The 20,814-nt window shown below is 33.2% G+C and overlaps 2 protein-coding genes across 2 annotated transcripts; both read right to left on the minus strand.

The window, feature by feature from the left end:
- Positions 1-735: 735 nt before the first annotated feature.
- LOC130802645 (uncharacterized) lies at positions 736-3,614 on the minus strand. Its single transcript, XM_057666653.1, has 8 exons — positions 3,573-3,614; positions 3,354-3,498; positions 2,395-3,311; positions 2,284-2,343; positions 1,865-2,216; positions 1,438-1,768; positions 883-937; positions 736-810 (listed from the first exon to the last, which is right to left on the minus strand). Exons 1-8 carry the CDS (start codon positions 3,612-3,614, stop codon positions 736-738), a joined length of 1,977 nt encoding a protein of 658 aa, XP_057522636.1.
- Positions 3,615-13,313: 9,699 nt separating this feature from the next.
- LOC130803287 (uncharacterized) lies at positions 13,314-15,417 on the minus strand. Its single transcript, XM_057667494.1, has 3 exons — positions 15,337-15,417; positions 15,017-15,159; positions 13,314-13,794 (listed from the first exon to the last, which is right to left on the minus strand). The coding sequence occupies exons 2-3, from the start codon at positions 15,137-15,139 to the stop codon at positions 13,459-13,461; spliced, it is 459 nt and encodes a 152-aa protein (XP_057523477.1). The 5' UTR covers positions 15,140-15,159; positions 15,337-15,417; the 3' UTR covers positions 13,314-13,458.
- Between the last annotated feature and the right edge of the window lie 5,397 nt (positions 15,418-20,814).

Consider the following 20,814-nt stretch of genomic DNA (forward strand, 5'->3'; position numbering starts at 1 on the left):
TGGAAACTACGTGAATTTATTTTTGCTTAGAGTTTAGGCGACTGAGAAAGAACTTACCAAATTTTGGCGCCGTTGTCGGGGATGCGTAGCCCGCAGAGTTTTATGTCGGGGATGCCGGGGATGAATTCATTTGGAAAAACCAATGTAAATTAAACAAAAAACTTGAATGTATAGTTGACGTAAAAAAACTTTCAAGCAAAAACTTAGTTTAAAATTAAATATCCTTTATTGATTAAAGGTATTTAAATATAAATCCCATTTTTATATACCTGTATGTAACAATTAATTTTAAGAAATTGAAATTTAATTTTCAATTCTCAAACACATGTATAATCATACATATATGCAACCATAAAATCATGTAAATAAAATGAAATACTCCCCCTAAATACATACTTAGTATTTAGTAACACTTTACTTTTACTATTAAACCCCTACCCCCCCTTAGTTCATGCAACATCATTTAGCATGCCATGTTCCATACGAATATATGCAAAACGATCAGAAGTTAAAGGTTTTGTAAATATATCAGCTAATTGATTTTCTGTAGAAATAAAAGATAGAGCAATATGGCCTTTTTCAACATGATCTTGTATGAAATGGTGACAAACCTCAATGTGCTTTGTACGTGAATGTTGTACTGGATTTTTAGTAATACAAATTGCACTTATATTATCACATTTGATTGGAATACCTTTGAGATCAACTCCCAAGATCTTGAAGCTGTTGTGCAATCTATAAGCTTTGAGAACAACATGCACCAGCAGCTCTGTATTCAGCTTCAGCCGTAGATAAGACAACTGAATTTTTCTTTTTAGAATACCATGAAATCAATAAATTTTCCAAGAATTGACACGATCCTGAAGTGCTCTTTCTATTCACCTTATAACCAGCATAATCAACATCTGAAAAACCAATGAAACAAAAATCTCCACAACTAGGGTACCATATACCGAAGTCTTTAGTCCCATGCAAATATCTAAAGATTCTCTTAACTGTTGTTAAGTGAGATGCTTTTGGGTTAGCTTGAAAACGTGCACCTAAGCAAACACTAAACATAATTCCGAACGACTAGCTGTTAAATACAATGAAAAACCAATCATACCTTTATAAGTCTTTTGATCAACCTTCTTACCATTTAGTCTTGGTCTAGACTTAGTGTTGCACTCATAGGCGTATTAGCAGTTTTGCATTGATCTATATTGTACTTCTTTAGCAAATATCTAACATATTTACTTTGACGAATAAATATGTCATCTTTCTTTTACTTTATTTGTAGTCTAAGAAAAAATGTTAAGTCTCCCATCATGCTCATTGATCCATATTGTAATTCTTTGTGCAAGGAATTTTCTGAGAGTATGTGCAAGGAATTGGAAATGAGATCTTTGGCCAATGCTCAGGGTCTGGATAGATTTAATAGTGCTTGCATATGCTTACTTGTACATTTTGCAACTGTACCAATCACTGCAAAACCTTATGGGATCTTGGCTTGAATGTAGAATGGCCCGCACAGTATGCTTGCAAGGGATCCTAGTGAGTTGCCATGCGTTTCCCATGCATGTTCGGTCATTTAAGCTCATAGACAAAGTGGATTTACCATCTTTAATCTCATAAAATCCATCACCAGAATTGAAAGCCTTACATGTTCTTGAGTCTGAAATCAGGGACTTCATTCTCTTCACTATATTAGGACAAAAATCAGTGTCTATCCAGTTTTCACTCTTGTTCTTTCTTGTGGCCATCCTTACCATAGTTACCCTCCTTATACCTATCACACAAATGCACCTTATTCAACTTCATGGATTTCAAGTTCTAAAACAAGAAATTTATGATGTACAACAAAAAATTTTAAAGCATAGATTACCCTCAAGTAGTGTTAAAACAGGTTTCCACCTATCAACTCCAAGAGTTGCATTGAAGCTCTCAACAAAGTTCGTTCTGTTCTCGTCACAACAAACATTAGGGTCAAATGCATACTTTGTCCATCTTGATTGATCTCCAATATGTGCAAGCCACTCCCTTGCCATAGGGTACGCGTTGTCAATGGCTTCCATAGCTTTGATGAACTTAAATAGAGAAGTGGCATTTGCAGCCCTCCAAAATAGTGCATACCTCAACGGCCTTGGATATTTTTTCTTCCAGTTTGCAAATAAATGCTTGCAGCAATATCTCCTCCTAGCAGTTGGCCATAGCTCATTCAAGGCTACCTCAATTCCCTGAACAAGTAATTTATGAGCATAATTATGTATAAATAAGTGTTAAGGTTATAAATGAATAACTGACCTTCTGTCTATCAGATATGATGGTCCAATCATCACCTCTACCACTGTCCTTTAGTATGTTCTTCAAGTGCAAAACAAAAAATTTTCATGTTTCTTGATCTTCACCAGAAACAATAGCCCAAGAAATAGGAAATAGCTGATTATTACCATCTAGAGCAATAGCTGAAAGGAGTGTGCCTCCATATTGACCCTTGAGATGTGCACCATCAACCCCAATTAAACCTCTACAACCGTTGACTAATCCACTAATTGTAGCTCCAAAAGAAATGAAAATGCTAGTGAATGTCAAAGGCCTTTCAATGGACTCTTCTGCTTCCCATGCACAAATAGCAACAGAGCCCTGATTAGTTTGCTTCACCATCTCTGCATAACTAGGTAAGTAGCCATAACTCTCATCATGTCCTCTGTTAATCTCTTTTAATGCCAATGTCCTCATTTTATACAATGTGTTAGTCTTCAAACTCACCCGAAACCTAGACTCCAATAGTTCATTTAAAGTCTTCCCAGAGATGTCATTATTTGCCCTAATGTCATCCATTAGCTTTATAGCTGCCCATTTTATAGTGACAAGGTTGTTATGTGTTTCTAGGGCTCTATAGTTATGTTCATGATTGTCAATCTTTTTTATAGCCCATGTAGTGCCATCTGGTAATCTACTAGCATGAAGTCTCCATCCACAACCCGCATCCAAACAAGCTACAGTGTAAATCTTGTTGTTTTCCCTCTCCACCAAGAATTCAAAACCACACTGTATTGCGTAGTCCCTATCAACTTCCCTTACGTGGTGCTTATCAGTGAAAATCTGCCATGGTGCAAGGTTAATATTGCCCCAACCCCTATCTACATACATCTCACCATTTTGAAAAAGCCTTTGGATGTATTTACTTTCATTATCATTTTCAACTACGTGATTACCCCACAATGGATCCTTAAATGGTTCATAACTATCATCCACATACTCTAAGTTTCCATCATCACTTAACTCATTATCAATACAATCATCATCATCATTATCTTCACTGTCAGTCTCTGATGGACTATAATCATCATCTCAACTGTCAGATGGACAACCCTTATCATCATCAACCTCAATTTGTTGACTCTTACTAACAACCCTCCTCTTCTTATGCTTTGTTTCCACACTGATAGAAGGTTGAGAAGGATGTGAAGGTTGTGAAAGCTGTGATGACTGTGAGCTTGCTTTCACCAAAATGCCCTTCCAAACGCAAATGAGGGATTTTTAGGTATAAGCTTGTTAGTTTTAATGCACTCATCTTCCCAATCCATTACCAAATCCAACAAATTTACTTTATCCTTATCATCTACTTCCATGTCTACTTCAACACACAACCATTTAAAACGTAGGACCACATGTTTAGGCGTTCCGCAATTTTAAAATGGGAATTATAAGAAAATAGGAAAGAAAAACAAAAAAACCCTAGTTCCAATCATGTGGGAATTCAATCAACAAATCAACAATTCAAAAAGCCCTAATACATTATTGAATTCAAACCTCAAGTTCAGAAAGCGCTAACTTATAAGTATACAGTGATCAAATAAATAAGCGTATACATCGTGTTTCAATCATCAGCAGCAACATAGTACAACATCCAAATAAAAAAATTCATTACATTTCAAAAAATTCAGCAACATACTATGCTTTTTTGAATTCTAAGTACCTTCCTCAACGATATTTGTTATGAATGAAGGAATTGCAAGCTTACAACATCAAAAACCAGAAGGCAGTGTATTTATTGCAAGCTTACAGCACCAATAAGCCCTAATTGAACTCTGACTACTTACAGCATCAAAAATAGCAAAATCAATACCCCAATTGCAAGCTTTTAATTCATGAATAACTTTTAATTGTCAAAACCAGAAGAAAACGATGAAGAAGACGATGACCCCACTAATTGCAAGCTTTTAATTCATGAATAGCGAGAATTCAATCAATTCTAAGGTAATTGTCAAAACCTTAAATTCCATATGTATTCATTTGAAACAAACACAGAAAAGGAAGAGGGAAGAAAAATACCTGTGAAATCGCAGCTGTGTTCGCAGATATGGCCGGTGAGATCGAAGAAGGAAGATGGCCGGTGAAATCTAAGAACAATGATGCCGGGTGAAATTGCAGTGAACTTCGAAGGCGGAAGGAGGAATGAACTTCAAATTTGAAATCGAAAAAGAAAAAAGGCAGTGTAATTTCAAAATTATATGGGTTTAACGGTCAAGAAACGTTTTGGTACGTTTAAGGCTACGGAAAAAAATTCTTTTTCCTATTTATTGCTGCGAATATACAAAAACCGCAGCAAATGATAAGCAATAAATACGTTTTTTTCCACTCTTATAAGAACAAATTCATCAAAACCAAATCAAAGCCTAGATATAGCATCCAGTTTCCTACACCCCACTCTGTATTCACATTGTGGTTTCATTAGCTTAGTTCTCGTAGCCACCTCTACTTCTGCCATTATACCTTCGTTCGTTACAATACCCATCACCACCATTGTACCCTCCTTGTGGTCGAGGAGGTCTTTCATCAGCATGATTCACACATTCACACGAATATTACGACCGTGCAGTTCCTATACATAGAAAACGCATCAATTCTGAAATAGAAATTCAAACACATATCAAATTGTATTTTTACTTATCCAAAATATTGGTATGGGTGGGCCAAAAACTAGTCATTTTGTGTGTATTAAACCAACCTGCTTGCCATTATTCTATCATAGGATTTTAAAAAAAGATTAGGATCATGACCTAGCCAAATCTAGCCTAAATTCTCCCTAACCATACAAAATGTGACAAAAACAAAATTTCACCGGGCCATCCATGACAATTGCATTGTTTGCTGATTCACTGTCGGTAAAAGTGACGAAGCAGAATCCCCTAGACTTCCCTGTGTTTCTATCCATGATAACCCTAGCTGTGAATCAAATAGATGACAAGAGGGGAGGGGGGGTGAATTGTTGTTGTTACTAGTTTAAGCGTTTTTGCCCTGTTTTTGTGGAATTGAATAAAATAAATAAAGCTTAAACTTAGAGCAAAAGAATTAAAAGAGACAAACGATTTTTACGTGTAAACCTTCTAGGCCAAAATAGAAGGAAAAACCACGACCCCTTGGGATTTCTAAATTCTCCACTATGTTTAAGGCAACTCGTTACAATTACATTAAACATCTTACTTCACTTTAAGCGCATCAACTAGGAAAACTTCTCTCTCAAATTGCTTCACTCAAAGCAATAAACTTAGCTTCAGTAAAAGCTAAACTCCACACTAGCTTTACTAAAAGCTATATATTTCCCCCTTAGACTCACCCAAGTCTAATTACAAATATCACTCAAAATTCCTTACAAAAGGATAAAAATTCTATAAAAATAAAATCAATAAGTTGCACAAGAAAATATTATAAATTAATTGGCATTTTTAAAACAAAATTTTCTTGTAAAAATTCTCCCAAAATTACGTATGATTTAATGGCTCATACTAAGGCAAGTTTTGAGGAACAACCTAATATCTTATTTATAGAGCTAAAAACCCTAATTAAAATGGAATATTCCAATCCATTATTCCTTATCCAAAATAATCATGGGAATAATGTGGATTAAACTACCAGACGGTTAATTCCACAAGACTTGAATAAATCAAGCATACGTTTAAAACAACAATAACCGCTGTTCCCTAATAATAGGTTCTGTTCCCTTAAGCAGCAGTTTCTTCACAAACAGTTCCTATTCCCATAATAATGGCTGGAACTTTACTAAAAATAGAAACGGTTGATCTTTACTAAAAATGGAAACGGTTACCTATTACTAATATTAGGGACGGTTACCTTTAGCTAAAAATAGCTAAGGATCCCTTAGAATTAGCTATTATTCCTTCTTAACTAAATATAGTCATTCACTAAACATAGATCCTAAAATAAAGGATCTTTATTTAGAAACTCATACGTAAAGATTTTTTAGAAAACATTTTGCCAATTAACTATAATAATTAATAAATGCAACAAATTAATTTAATTAATACATTAACTAAAAAATAAAAATCAGAATTTATTAGTTAACGTTGGCTGACTTTAGTTTGGGAACAGTGCGCTGTCTCCAAATTTCAGTTTTGCTAGAACATCGTCTAACCTGGGAAAAGTAGACTTCTTGTCTCCATTTTACATCCCAAGTGATATACTCTTCTAACATCTCTTGAATCCTTTTGACACGTACTTTTCCATGAACTAAGCCATAGGTACTATCAACGATCATAATTACGACCGGATATCGACCTGCACATAATCTCTTAAAAACATATTTGTTTAAATAAAGTGTAGTCATCATCAAAACTCAAGAGGTCCAACAAATTCCCGCTTTTTGATGATGACAAACTTTTAAAAAAACTTAAAACAAAATATAGTAAAACCAATGTTAAAGAGCATGTTAGAGATTAAAACAACTCTTCTTAACTTAGTAAATATAATTTACCAAGCATATCATGAATCAAATTACTCTAAACATAAACACAACAAAAAATCATACATTTTCAGCATAGAACATAAGTAGTGGTTTCAGTAAATGATCTAAACAAGCAATACAGTTCATCGTAATCATAAGCATCAGAGCATCAAGCATTACGAAAGGACTTTGACAATCAGAGCAAACAAACAACAACAGCAAGCAATAAACAATCATCAGCAGCACACAGCCAAACAGCCTTAGATCATGAATCATAACCTTAATCCTAATGTCCAACATAATAGATTTAATCAGAGCTAAGCATACTCAAGCATTATTTAAGTTTGTGTCAAATATTCCCCCTTTTGACATCATTCAAAAAGAATAAGAGCAATCAAGCCACAGCACTAAGCATATAGACATAGTCAAAGAGAGAATAAGGATGCACAGAGTAAAAAGCAGTAACAATGAATGCAAACAAGATCAGCTATGATTAATCTTCACAGGTAGTTAGTAGCATAAAAGAAAATGTAGTTCATAGTATAAATTAGACAAACAGTACCCCAGCTGGTACAATTGAAAAACATGAAAAGATTGTTTGATGAAAGTGATGGTTGCAACAAATAAGAAGATATTAAAAAGTATCAGGAAAAATTAAGATGCAGGAGCTTCATCATCCAAATATTCTGTCTCCACCTCTACTGTGTCGAGCTTGGCCCCCAAACGTGCTTCCATTTGGTCCATTTGAGCAGATAGTGAGGCTATAGAGACACGAATTTCATCTTTAAAAACAAGGAAGTTGGACTGCAATTCGTTAAGTTTCAAGAGAATGGAGGATAGATGGGCTGTTGGAACTGTAGTGTCACCTAAACCTTGATTTGTTGATGTGTGTACTAGTGGTGGTGATGATTGTGGTATAGGTGACTGTGGTGGTGAATAAAAGTTATGGGATGAAGATGTGGTCGATTTAGGTGAGGAAGGATGACAGCTGTTGTGTATGAGGTTGAGTCATCGTCAAGAATAACAACAGGTCTTTTGCCTTTGGAAGCTAGTCTTCGACTCTTCCTAGGGGTTGAACCAGAATGTTGCTTGTTAGGCAAAGAACCCTCCTCATTTTCCTCTTTTTCTTCTTCCATAGCTTCCTTCACAGTTTCCGTCTCAGCTTCCCCCTTACATGAAATTTCCTCCTGTTCCTTATCAGAATGCCCTTCTCCCTTCTCAGTGGCAGAGGGAGCAGGCTTCTGTTCCTCCTTATTATTTAATTCCTCCTCCTCAACTTTTTCTTCATTTTCTCCTTCATTGGTGCCCACCTTATTGTCAGAAATCACATCAGATTGTTCACAAATATTCTCAAGAGTCCCATTTTCATTTAGTTTAAGATGCAAGTTATTCAGACACTTAACACCTATTTTGTTATTTGGACCCATGGGAATATTTTGACCTTCAAGTGGAACACCTAGCTTCCTAAAGATCCATATCAACAAAGCACCATAACCTATCACATATCTTTTTGAAATACAGTCACTCAAATGAGAGATCATCAAAGAGGGAAAGTTAATTTTGATGTTATTAGCCATACAGTATATTAACGTAGCATCTCTTAAAGTAACCTCACTTCTTTTAGATGTGCGAGGCAGAATGAATCTTCGTGCTATATTATATAACAGTTTGTGCATAGGAGACAGTACATTGTGGCTAACCTTTCCCCTTTTTTCATTTATCCCCAAAAACTTCCAGACAAGCTTCTCATCAATCCCAGAAAAAACGATTTTTGACCCAACAAAATATGCATCAAATCTAGTGGAAGGTACACCTAACCATTCTCCTAACATCAGACTATTAAATTCAATTTTGATCCCCTTAACAACACTTGTACAAACGCCATAGTCAATAGAAAAGTTTGAAGCAAACTCACGCATCATTTCTGGGTACATTGGATTACAGCAGTGTTCTGCCATCAAAGATTCCCAAAATTGATTTTGTAAGATTGCGTGAAATTGAGGAAAAAAATTGGATTCATACCATTGCTTGTCAAGTCCAAAACCAATAATCATTTCTTTGGATAATTCTTCAGCGCTGACTGGAACAACAATTTTTGCTCCTTTTGACGAAGTTGAGGACGATTTCTTCACTGTAGAGTCTTTCTTTCTCTTTTTGCTTGCATGCATTCCAGAGGCAACCGGGGTTCCCTGCTGTTTCCTTGAAGAAGACTCAAGTGCAGTAATTAGAGGTGTTGGGTGAATGATTTTTAAAGGTTTGGGTTGTTTCATCTTTGGTGTACGGCTCTTAGTTCTCATGGTTATTTGATGAGTTTGTGGAGTGAAAAGTTGCAGAAAATTCGGAAAGATGAAGATGAATTGGGATTCAGAGTTGATTGCGATTGAGGATGAAGGGTTTAGGGCTTAACGTGTGAGAGTGTATATAATGAATGTGAGGGGACGTGTGTTTAGGTGTTTCATATTCCTTATTTAATTTATGCGTATGGTCACCAAGTATGAAATGGAGACAGACGAATTTAGTGAAGAATTATGATGATTTAACTCCTGCTATTTTAATGGAAATTGCTGGATAAATATATGTAAATATATTTTATGAAAATAAAATAAATGAAAATTTTATGCTACTACAGTCTGATCAAATTAAACATGCAATCATAAGAGAATTCACAGTATATGCTTTCAAATAGTGCGTACCTGATCCTTTCGATAATCGATTTTTCAATCAAGATTTTGTGGTTGATCGACCTTTTCAATTTTCATTCTGTCTTTAAGGATCTCATATGTCACTCACTTCAATGCAGCTTGATCATGCCAAGTTCCAATCTCATTTTCTCATGTTGTTCCCTTGGAAGCGGTTTAGTCATGATATCTGCTATTTGCTCGTTGGTGTTTACATGCTTTAAAATAATATTTTTATTTTCAACATTATGCTTAAGAAAATGATGCCTAATGTGGATGTGTTTTACTCGTGAATGATGCACTGGATCTTTAGATATGCATATGGCACTGGTATTATCACAATAAATAGGAACACATTCGAATTTAATACCAAAATCTCTTAGCTGCTGTTTTATCCAAAGCATTTGGGAACAGCAAGCTGCTGCTGCTACGTATTCAGCTTCGGCAGTGGATAATGCAACAGTATTTTGTTTCTTTGAACACCATGACACTAAACATGAGCCAAGAAATTGTACCATACCTGACGTACTTTTTCTATTTACAAGATCTCCTGCATAATCTGCATCACTAAAACCTTTCAAATCATAGACATCACTTTTAGGGTAAAATAGGGACAAGTCGTCTGTTCTTTTCAGATATCTTAAAATTCGTTTAACTGTAGTGAGATGTGATTCTTTAGGATTGGATTGAAATCTAGCACATAAACCAACACTAAAAGCAATATCGGGTCTACTAGCAGTTAGATATAATAAAGAGCCAATCATGCCTCTATACATAGTTTGATCAATATTTGTTCCATTTGGGTCTTCATCTAATCTAACATTTGTAGCCATAGGTGTATTGTTGGTTTTAGCATTTTTTAAGCCATATTTCTTGAGAAGTTCTTTGATATATTTTTGTTGGTGAATAAAGATACCATTAGCTGTTTGTTTAATTTGTAACCCAAGGAAGAAGTTTAGTTCTACCATCATACTCATTTCAAATTCATTACTCATTAGGTTAGCAAATTCTTTACAGAACAGTTCATTGGTGGCTCCAAAAATAATATCATCAACATATATTTGAACAACTAAAATATTTGAACCTCTATTCTTAAAGAATAAGGTTTTGTCAATTTTGCCTCTTACAAAGTCATTTTGAATCAAAAACTTTGATAGTCTTTCATACCATTTCCTAGAAGCTTGTTTCAAGCCATAAAGAGCTTTATCAAGCTTGTAGACATGATCAAGACAAGAGGTATTTTCAAAGCCTGGGGGTTGTTCAACAAAAACTTCTTCATCAAGAAAACCATTTAAGAAAGCACATTTCACATCCATTTGATATAATTTAAAGTTCATGAATGCAGCAAAAGAAATTAAGATTCTTATAGCCTCTAACCTCGCTACCGGAGCAAATTTCTCGGTATAATCAATACCTTCTTGTTGATTGTATCCTTTGACCACGAGCCTTGCTTTGTTTCTTACAATTATTCCATGCTTAATAGTTTATTCCGAAATACCCATTTCAAACCAATTACCTTTTTGTGTTTTGGTTTGGGTTCCAAGTGTCATACTTTATTTCTTTCAAATTCATTTAATTCGTCTTGCATGGCCACGATCCATTCGGAATCCTTTAGAGCTTCTTCATGATTCTTGGGCTCGAGTGAAGATAGGAACGCAAAGTGTGCACAAAAGTTTCTCATTTGATATCTAGTTTGTGTTCCTTTATTCAAATCACTTATAATCAAATCAAGAGGATGATAACTTTGATATTTCCAAGGTTTGGGCACAAATTCTCTTGTGGGAATAGTAGTATGTTCTGGTTCATCAGCTTGATCGTCATTCTGTTCAGCTACTGGATTAGCTTGCTCTTCTGTGGGAACAGCTGGATTGGGAACAGTCTGTTAGTTCTGAAGTACTGGCAGTTCCTGATCAAGATCATTCCTTTCTGCCTCTTCTGGGATCAGTTGTTCACCTGCTGTTCCTTGATCTTGCATTTTCATTTCTTCTTCATCATTCTCTAGATTTGCAAGACCTATCTTTAAATTATTTGTTTCCTGTTCACTTGACAAAAAGTTAGTTTCATCAAAAACTTTGTGAACGGATTCTTCCACGCTCATTGTTCTTTTGTTATAAACTCTGTAAGCCTTACTATGTGATGAGTAGCCAAGAAATACTGCTTCATCACTTCTTTCATCAAACTTTCCTATATTTCGTTTTCCACTCACATGAACAAAACATTTGCATCCAAACACACGAAAATAGGAAATATTTGGTTTAACACCTTTAAGCAATTCATAGGGTGTCTTTGAAGTGATTGGTCTTATTAATACACGATTCAAAATATAACATGCAGTATTAAAAGCTTCGGCCCAAAAATTTCTAGGTAGACCACTAGCAATTAACATGATTCTAGCCATTTCCTCTAAAGTCTTATTTTTCCTTTCTACTACACCATTTTGTTGTGGTGTTCGTGGTGCCGAAAAATTATGACTTAATCCATGTTCATTGCAATAATTCATGAAACTTGAATTTTCGTATTCTCTTCCATGATCTAACCTTATGTGAATAATTTGATTATTGGTAGATTTTTGTATTTTGTTAGCGAAAGAAACAAACTCATTAAAAGCTTCATCTTTACTAACTAAAAATAAAATCCAAGTAAATCTACTGTAATCACCAACAATAACAAATGCATATCTTTTGCCACTACGGCTTTGTGTTCTCATAGGTCCACATAGATCCATATGTAATAATTCAAGTGGTTTAGTAGTGGTCACAATATTCTTTGATTTAAAAGATGACCTCACTTGTTTTCCTTTGGCACAAGGATCACAAATTTCATCCTTAAGGAATTTTATAGCTGTTAATCCTATAACTAGGTCTTTTGATCTTAATGTATTAATCAATGTATAACTAACATGACCTAGACGCTTATGCCAAAGAAGTGGGTCGTCTTCTATAACGCTTAGACACATTAGACTGGTTTTGGGAACAGTGTCCAGGTTCACTACATAAGTGTTCCCTTTTCTGATTCCCTCAAGAACGATGTCTCCTGTGTCATTCCTAGAAATAATGCACTTTTCAGAAGTAAAGTTCACAGAGTTACCTTTATCGCAAAATTGAGAAATGCTAAGTAAGTTATGTTTCAAATTCTCGACTAAAAACACATTATCGATAGCATAGGAACATGACCTTCCAACTTTTCCTTTGGCGATTATCTCACCCTTCATATTATCACCGAAGGTTACTGTTCCCCCATCATAGGCTTCAAGTGAGAGAAATTTAGATTTGTCGCCGGTCATGTGCTTGGAACACCCACTGTTGAGATACCATGAGCTGTTCCCCCTCACTTGGACCTAAAAAAAATTAATTGTTAGTTACAGGAACCCAGGCTGTCTTGGGTTCCTTGTCGATTTTACAAGAATCTGCTTTCTTCATCCAAGCGTTATCGACATAGTTTCTGTTAAAGACAATGTACTGTTCCCTTTTGGTGCACTGGTCCTTCAAATGACCAGTTCCTTCACAGAAGGAACAGATTCTTTCACTAGGGAGATCAACGTATATCTTTTTCTTCTTGCTATTCTTAAAGTGATCTAGGCGTTTTGAATTTTTACTTTTAGCTTCTTGAATCCATTTGGGAACACTTTTGATTTTCTCTTTTTCTCTTGAATTTAATTCAAGCTCTATTTTATCACTGTTGGAGCGGTTGAATTCGAAGCTACTGTCCAGATTTTGAAAATCTGTACACAGGTTCTTAATAGATGCGTCGTTTAATTTCTTATTCAAGCCTAACAATTTGTATTGCGATAACTCAATATTAAGAATAACCTTTTTCTTTTTAATTCTCTCCATATTTTCCTTTAGAATTATATTTTGGTCCAACAAACCAAAAAATCTGTTTTGGACATCGGATCTAAAGGTGTTTATATAGGAGGCATGGTCTTTACTTACTTTGAGCTCCTTTTCCAATTAGAGACACTTATCATTACAATTTTCATGTTTAATTTGTGTCTCCTTTAGCAACTCTATTAATTCATTTTTACTCAATTTGGATGGATGGACAGAAAATGAGTTAGAAGAACATTCCTTTAGTTATGGCAAGGACATTAATTTCCATCTTCTGAAAATCTTCTTTTTCAAATTTAGTTATGGGTTTGGGAACAATTTCATGATTGGAGTTAGTAGTGGTTACCTCAAAGTCTCCGATTTTGATAACTCTCCAAACTTGATAATTTTCCGTTTTGATGAAGATCTCCATCCTATTCTTCCAGTATGTATAGAATTTTCCATCAAACATGGGCGGTCTTTGAGTAGAATACCCTTCTTCCATTCGCTTGTTCATAATTGACATTTTTGGAAACACCAGAATTCTGCCTTCAGGGTTTCCTGATCTACTGGGAATAGGGCTCTGATACCAATTGTAGACTCAATTAGGAACGCGAACAACAACAAGAGAGGGGGGTGAATCGTTGTTGTTACTAGTTTAAGCGTTTTTGCCCTGTTTTTGCGGAATTGAATAAAATAAATAAAGCTTAAACTTAGAGCGAAATAATTAAAAGAGACAAACAATTTTTACGTGGAAACCTTCTAGGCCTAAATAGATGGAAAAACCACGACCCCTCGGGATTTCTAAATTCTCCACTATGTTTAAGGCAACTCGTTACAATTACATTAAACATCTTACTTCACTTTAAGCGCATCAACTAGGAAAACTTCTCTCTCAAATTGCTTCACTCAAAGCAATAAACTTAGCTTCAGTAAAAGCTAAACTCCACACTAGCTTTACTAAAAGCTATATATTTCCCCCTTAGACTCACCCAAGTCTAATTACAAATATCACTCAAAATTCCTTACAAAAGGATAAAAATTCTCTAAAAATAAAATCAATAAGTTGCACAAGAAAATATTATAAATTAATTGGCATTTTTAAAACAAAATTTTCTTGTAAAAATTCTCCCAAAATTACGTATGATTTAATGGCTCATACTAAGGCAAGTTTTGAGGAACAACCTAATATCTTATTTATAGAGCTAAAATCCCTAATTAAAATGGAATATTCCAATCCATTATTCCTTATCCAAAATAATCATGGGAATAATGTGGATTAAACTACCAGACGGTTAATTCCACAAGACTTGAATAAATCAAGCATACGTTTAAAACAACAATAACCGCTGTTCCCTAATAATAGGTTCTGTTCCCTTAAGCAGCAGTTTCTTCACAAACAGTTCCTATTCCCATAATAATGGCTGGAACTTTACTAAAAATAGAAACGGTTGATCTTTACTAAAAATGGAAACGGTTACCTATTACTAATATTAGGGACGGTTACCTTTAGCTAAAAATAGCTAAGGATCCCTTAAAATTAGCTATTATTCCTTCTTAGCTAAATATAGTCATTTACTAAACATAGATCCTAAAATAAAGGATCTTTATTTAGAAACTTATACGTAAAGATTTTTTAGAAAGCATTTTGCCAATTAACTATAATAATTAATAAATGCAACAAATTAATTTAATTAATACATTAACTAAAAAATAAAAATCAGAATTTATTAGTTAACGTTGGCTGACTTTAGTTTGGGAACAGTGCGCTGTCTCCAAATTCCAGTTTTGCTAGAACATCTAACCTGGGAACAATAGACTTCTTGTCTCCATTTTACATCCCAAGTGATATACTCTTCTAACATCTCTTGAATCCTTTTGACACGTACTTTTCCATGAACTAAGCCATAGGTACTATCAACGATCATAATTACGACCGGATATCGACCTGCACATAATCTCTTAAAAACATATTTGTTTAAATAAAGTGTAGTCATCATCAAAACTCAAGAGGTCCAACAGAGCATGCATAGTTACAAAACATCACAAGTGTGTTTTAAGATAGTTGCTGAATTTGTTTCAGCAAGAAAATGGTAGTATGCTATAAATTGTACATGATACTCACCTTCAGCTACGTCACCAAAATGGGAAAATGCTTCCTTCAAGGTGTTATCATCAGTTTCCCATGAAAGACCTGAGAAGAAAAAAAATTATATGAAGTTGAATGATGATTTATTTATGCTCAACTACATTCTCATTATATAATTAGCGAGGCTGCATAATTCCACCAATACCTTTGCATTCATATCTTATTTAATCTGTTTTTTTATTTTGAACATTTCTTGTTTGTTTATTGAAACATAATTTGAAAAATAAAACCTTATCACAGTTTCTGCATTTTCATGTTTCATTGTATGTGGACTGTGGTTGAATAGAATTAGAATATACTTATAGGAGTACGTCACTTACCTGTTTATGATGGAATCAATTTTCTTAGAGTTGGAACTTCTAGATCTGCCCACTAATTTTGATTTTTACTATCCAAAAAATCAGATTCTGATTGATTTGGGGTTCGATTTTGTACATCCTAATTATAAATAGTAACTACATTTGTCCAAAGCGTTGGCAAAAAAAGTCAAATTATATTAGTTTAATTCATGAAAGTACTTCCAACATTTTGATAATATTCTATTTCATGAAGCAAATGTGAATGTAGATTTGATTATGTACTTTTAGTTTTGAAGTGTAAACCTAATAAATTAAGAGATCGAAGAAGAAATTAAAATAAAGAGGGATTGAATTGGGTATGAGTTGGATTTAGAATTTATGTATAATGGACTTATAGCATAGACATTCTTTCATCAACAATTCTCCCGTGAGACGATCTTATGTGTGAAACTTCATGTTATATTGGATTTAGTAGCTTATTTAGCAAAATAAAATAAAAAAAGTACTTTACCAGTCCCCTTTCTCTCTTCTTCTTTTTTTTTCTCGTTCTTCTTTTTCAATGGTCTTTATGTATTTCTGTTTACTTGATTATACAAGATAAAATTCTTTCATGATATCAAGATTCAATTTATAGATGTGCATTGGGTAGCTGTACGACTTCTAATTATTTTGCCAAGACATCAACAACTGTATCATTTTAATTGGATACATTTCAATCTTTTAAATGTAGTAGTTATAAATAGCACTTTGATGTTAAAGGATGGACAAGCCTACATTTAGACAACCAAATCCAAAGGATCCCTTATAAATTCAAAAATAATTCTCAAAAATAATCATGGGGCATCTAGAATTAACTACCACTATCTATGCTACATGATTAGCACTTGCTTTGCCAAAGTGCAACCAACCCTTGTCTATTAAATATTAAAATGGAATATAATATTATTTTTAGCTTAGTATGCTAGGAATTTGGATCATAAAAACATTTATGTAAATACTTCTATATATTTACATTGCTGTACCGTCTGTATGCCATTAATTTTAATACAAATTGTTTATAGAAAATGTTGAATTATTAGAACAACGAAAAATTTTAGGAAAAATTACTTTTAAAAAGTCAATTTTTAACTCGTCTGCACATAAAGGGCTAACATTAAGTTTATTCTATAAAGGTCCAACCTTTTGCTCTTATTTGCAATGAAAGAGCTTTTAGGTAATGTCTACCTAGAGTAAACGGTTAATCCATATCGTTTGATTAAAATAACACATGTTATATTATAATTGGTTGATGAAATTATATTTAAAAATAAAAAAAATCAGAAAAAGAAAAAAAATTCATTTATCCTCCATTAACATCTCCTTCATTTAGGCCACCATCTTCTTCTCACTGTCACCATCACAACCTCATTGTCTCTCCTCTCTTATCTCTTCTATCTCTTACTACTAGTTTTCTTCAATTTGTTGATTTGCATCTATCTCATAGACATATCTGCTATTCTCATTTTCTCTTTTTTTTTCCAGCTTTTCTATTACTTTTAACAACTCAGGAAGGTCTTAGGAAATCATCTGTTAAGTCAATTTTTATATTTGGGAATTTAACCGTAAACCTAAGTAATAATGAACACCTAATAAAGATATTAGCATAGTAATTTTCCACAATATGGCGTTGATTTTTCTGAAAAATCCCCACGGAAAGATCACTAATGGAAGCTTCCCACATACTTCATGCACTAGTCACCAAATCAAATACTCCCATTCATCGTTATTCAAGGCTTCCCACATATTTACCACTACTTTATATAATTATGCAACTTTTTAATACTACTTCAATTGCATTATTTCTTTCTAATTTACCCATATTCCTTTTCTTTAAGGCGTTCAAATAACTGATTTAAAACCCTCAAAATAATATTTGTCAATAATGGTTATCCTTCTTCTTCGATGGTTACTGATGATGTTACTTGGTGGTGAATGGGGTCATGGTGGTTTGTCTAAGAGGTGGTGTTAGTATATGACTGAGTAGTTAATATTTTTCTTCTTTTTATTTTCGTGATTTTTTTGTTTTAAAAAGTCAAAGAGTCAAGTAACCTGTATAACATGTTATAAGTCATTTGGCTCTTTCATTGTAAATGTTGGCCTTTTGGAAACAATTTTTCCAAAATTTATTTAAATAAAATTATTTCTTTCTCTCATCTTTATTATTTATTTAAAATTTTAATATCTTTATGGATTTTTCGATCCTTATATACAATAGGTTTTATTTTTATTTAAAAAGGATGTTGTATTGAGCTAGGGATCTTTTATATTATATACTTATACACAATTAATTTAATGTGTTTTTCAAATTAATCCTACAAATCTTAAAAACTGAGTCCCTTACATAAAAGTTAAAATTTTAGATTTGAGCTCCCAAACATTTATAATTAATCAATCTTAAATCATACAATACAATAAAAAAAGCTGTAAAATTCTAAATGGGAGCCTCACAATACATGTCGATTTGGTGAAAATCTATTGGCTACTTTTAGCTGGGTGTTTTCATTAAATGCCAACTAATTTATGACTTCATACTAAATTTGCTCTCTTAAAAAATATCTCTTGCAAGCTTAACTCAAAATTGTCAGTAGGAAAATCTTTCATAATTTTATATTTTTTTCCATTATTAGAATATACTAATTTTTGCTTTTTTCTAGCCTTTTTCCCTTATTATTTCTCATTATTTATAATCTTTTTTTCATGGAGAATTGAATATAAATAAATGATTCATGTAAATTATTATTTTTTAATTAGTTTTTCCATATGTAGTAATGTCTCAACTTAAAAAAAATCTAAGAATAGATTCATTATTTAACTCAAATTTCTCCTAAAGCTAATAACATTTAAAGTTTAAAAAAAATTATTTTCAATTATTCATTTTTGTGATTAAAGTATAAATCAAAAGAAAGTTTCTTTCTCAATATTAATTTAAAAGTGTTTCTCTTAGATAGTAGTAAATTTAATCTCAATAAAAATAATTTGTTTTTCATATAAAGCAATTTCATTGACACTTTCAATTTCTCACTTTTTTGAACTCAACAATAGTGAGTTTTTTAATATCTCCACCTTAGAATTTATCACAATCGCACGTTATTATTTTTTGTTTATATGTATTATTACATTTTATCCAAACTTGATAAATTTTATTACGATAATATTTAACTGCATCAGTTCAAATTTAAATTGATAAATATATATACACTTACATATGTGGGCATTGCACGGATATATATACTAGTATGATATAATTACACAAACAAAATTGATGGGAAAATATGTTCTCAGGACATGATTCAGATTTAATTCAATTTCTATGAAATTATTATTATTATTATTATTATTATTATTATTATTATTATTATTATTATTATTATTAAGGTCCTCACGTTTATTTTGAGCCCCAGAACAAAGATAAAAAAGCCCTTATAAACTTCAGCCAATCTTGTATGAGACTGTCTCACGGTGAGATGACCTCAAAACAAGAAGCCATAAGTTAAAAGTTTCTATTATTGAGTTATTTAGCCCAAGTATAAGACATGTCTCATTGTGAGACCATCTCATGGTGAGACCGTCTCATACAAGAAGTTATGCATAAATTTAAGGCGTAATAAATAATCCCTATAATGAAATATAATATATTTTTATTTTGTATTGTTGATAATTTAACTATTTTATAAAAAAGCCATAATAACCTATAGTACAGAGCAAAATATATAAATTATACCTAAATTTAATTCACATTAATATCAATCTAGCTTGTGCATGAAAAATTAATTTTTGAACCCTAAAAAATTTGAGGCACCGGATAATAGCTCGGTGTGCCCTTACTAATTGGCGGCCATAATTATTGTAGAAGTATATATTTTACATGGTTTACTACGAAAATTTAGATCAAGTATAGTAGAACTATTGAAGTGAAGGGATATCAATTACCAATAAAATTAGAGTGTAGAGATATGATATGAATTACGAACAAGTAGAGTAGTACCTTGACAAACTTTGAAGTGGGATCTATTGATTAAACATTGAGTAATTGTATTTGTAGCTCGTTACCTCTCCAGAAAGAAATGAAGTTATAAAGTTGTACAAATATTATTGTTTAAGATGGATTCTACCAAGGTTCCTTTAAATTAAATGACTTTATTTACTTCAGTTTTGTTTTAATTTCATAATTTGATTTTAGAATCAATTCATATACACCCTCCGTCCTAAAAATATATATATAACATCTTTTTAATAATTTATATAAATTTACTATTTTAATCAAAAAACATATTTTTAAAACATTCAAAAAATAGTTCATTATTAGAGATGGAATGTGGAGTTGAGCATAGAATTGCAAAACCCGTAATGGAGGGTATCTGATGTGCTCGTTTTTAATTTATCTCCTCATTGTAGTGTCGAGTCTTGCGTTTTAGAATGCTTTTTACACACTTTACGCACGATTTTACCTTGCTCTTGTCTCCATTGTGTTTTGAAGTAATTTCAGGTATTTTCGGAGATTTCAAGGTATTTTACGTTGCGTACAAGACTTAGACACTTTGATCGAAGATTAGAGGCGCGTATCAGAGCCATGATATGCTTTCCAAGCCCTACTCAAGGTCCTCGCAAAAGTCTGGAAGCCATCTAAGGCTTCAAAGATTCGATTGGGCCAAGGAGAACAAGGATTCCACCGAATCAAAATGCCATTCCGTCGAATAGAGCTAGATTCGGGCGGACCAAGAAGCAATTCGCGCGAATGGGCTTAGAACTTCAAGGAAATGTACTAAAACATACTGGAAATGGCGAATGAAGCCCCATTCGGTCGAATGACACCTCCATTCGGCTGAATGGGGGTCTTTTTCTGTGCGACTTGTTATCTTCGCAAGTTTATTCCTGAGGGCTTTTAGGGCATTTTACCCCTATTGTTTCTTAGCTTATAAATACCCGTCATTTCTGTAAAAAGGGGATGCCTAGTTTGAGTGCCTTAGTGCCTCATTTTAGAACATCAAACTCTTTAATGCTTTCTCTAGTTTTTGCCCTAATATGGATTTGTAGTTCTTCATTTATGCTTTCATCTACTTTCATGTCACTTCATTTATGTAAGTTTATTTCTTTAATGCTTTGATGTCTTTATTGC

The sequence above is a fragment of the Amaranthus tricolor genome, chromosome 16 (assembly GCF_026212465.1).
Source record: "Amaranthus tricolor cultivar Red isolate AtriRed21 chromosome 16, ASM2621246v1, whole genome shotgun sequence".
NCBI lineage: Eukaryota > Viridiplantae > Streptophyta > Magnoliopsida > Caryophyllales > Amaranthaceae > Amaranthus > Amaranthus tricolor.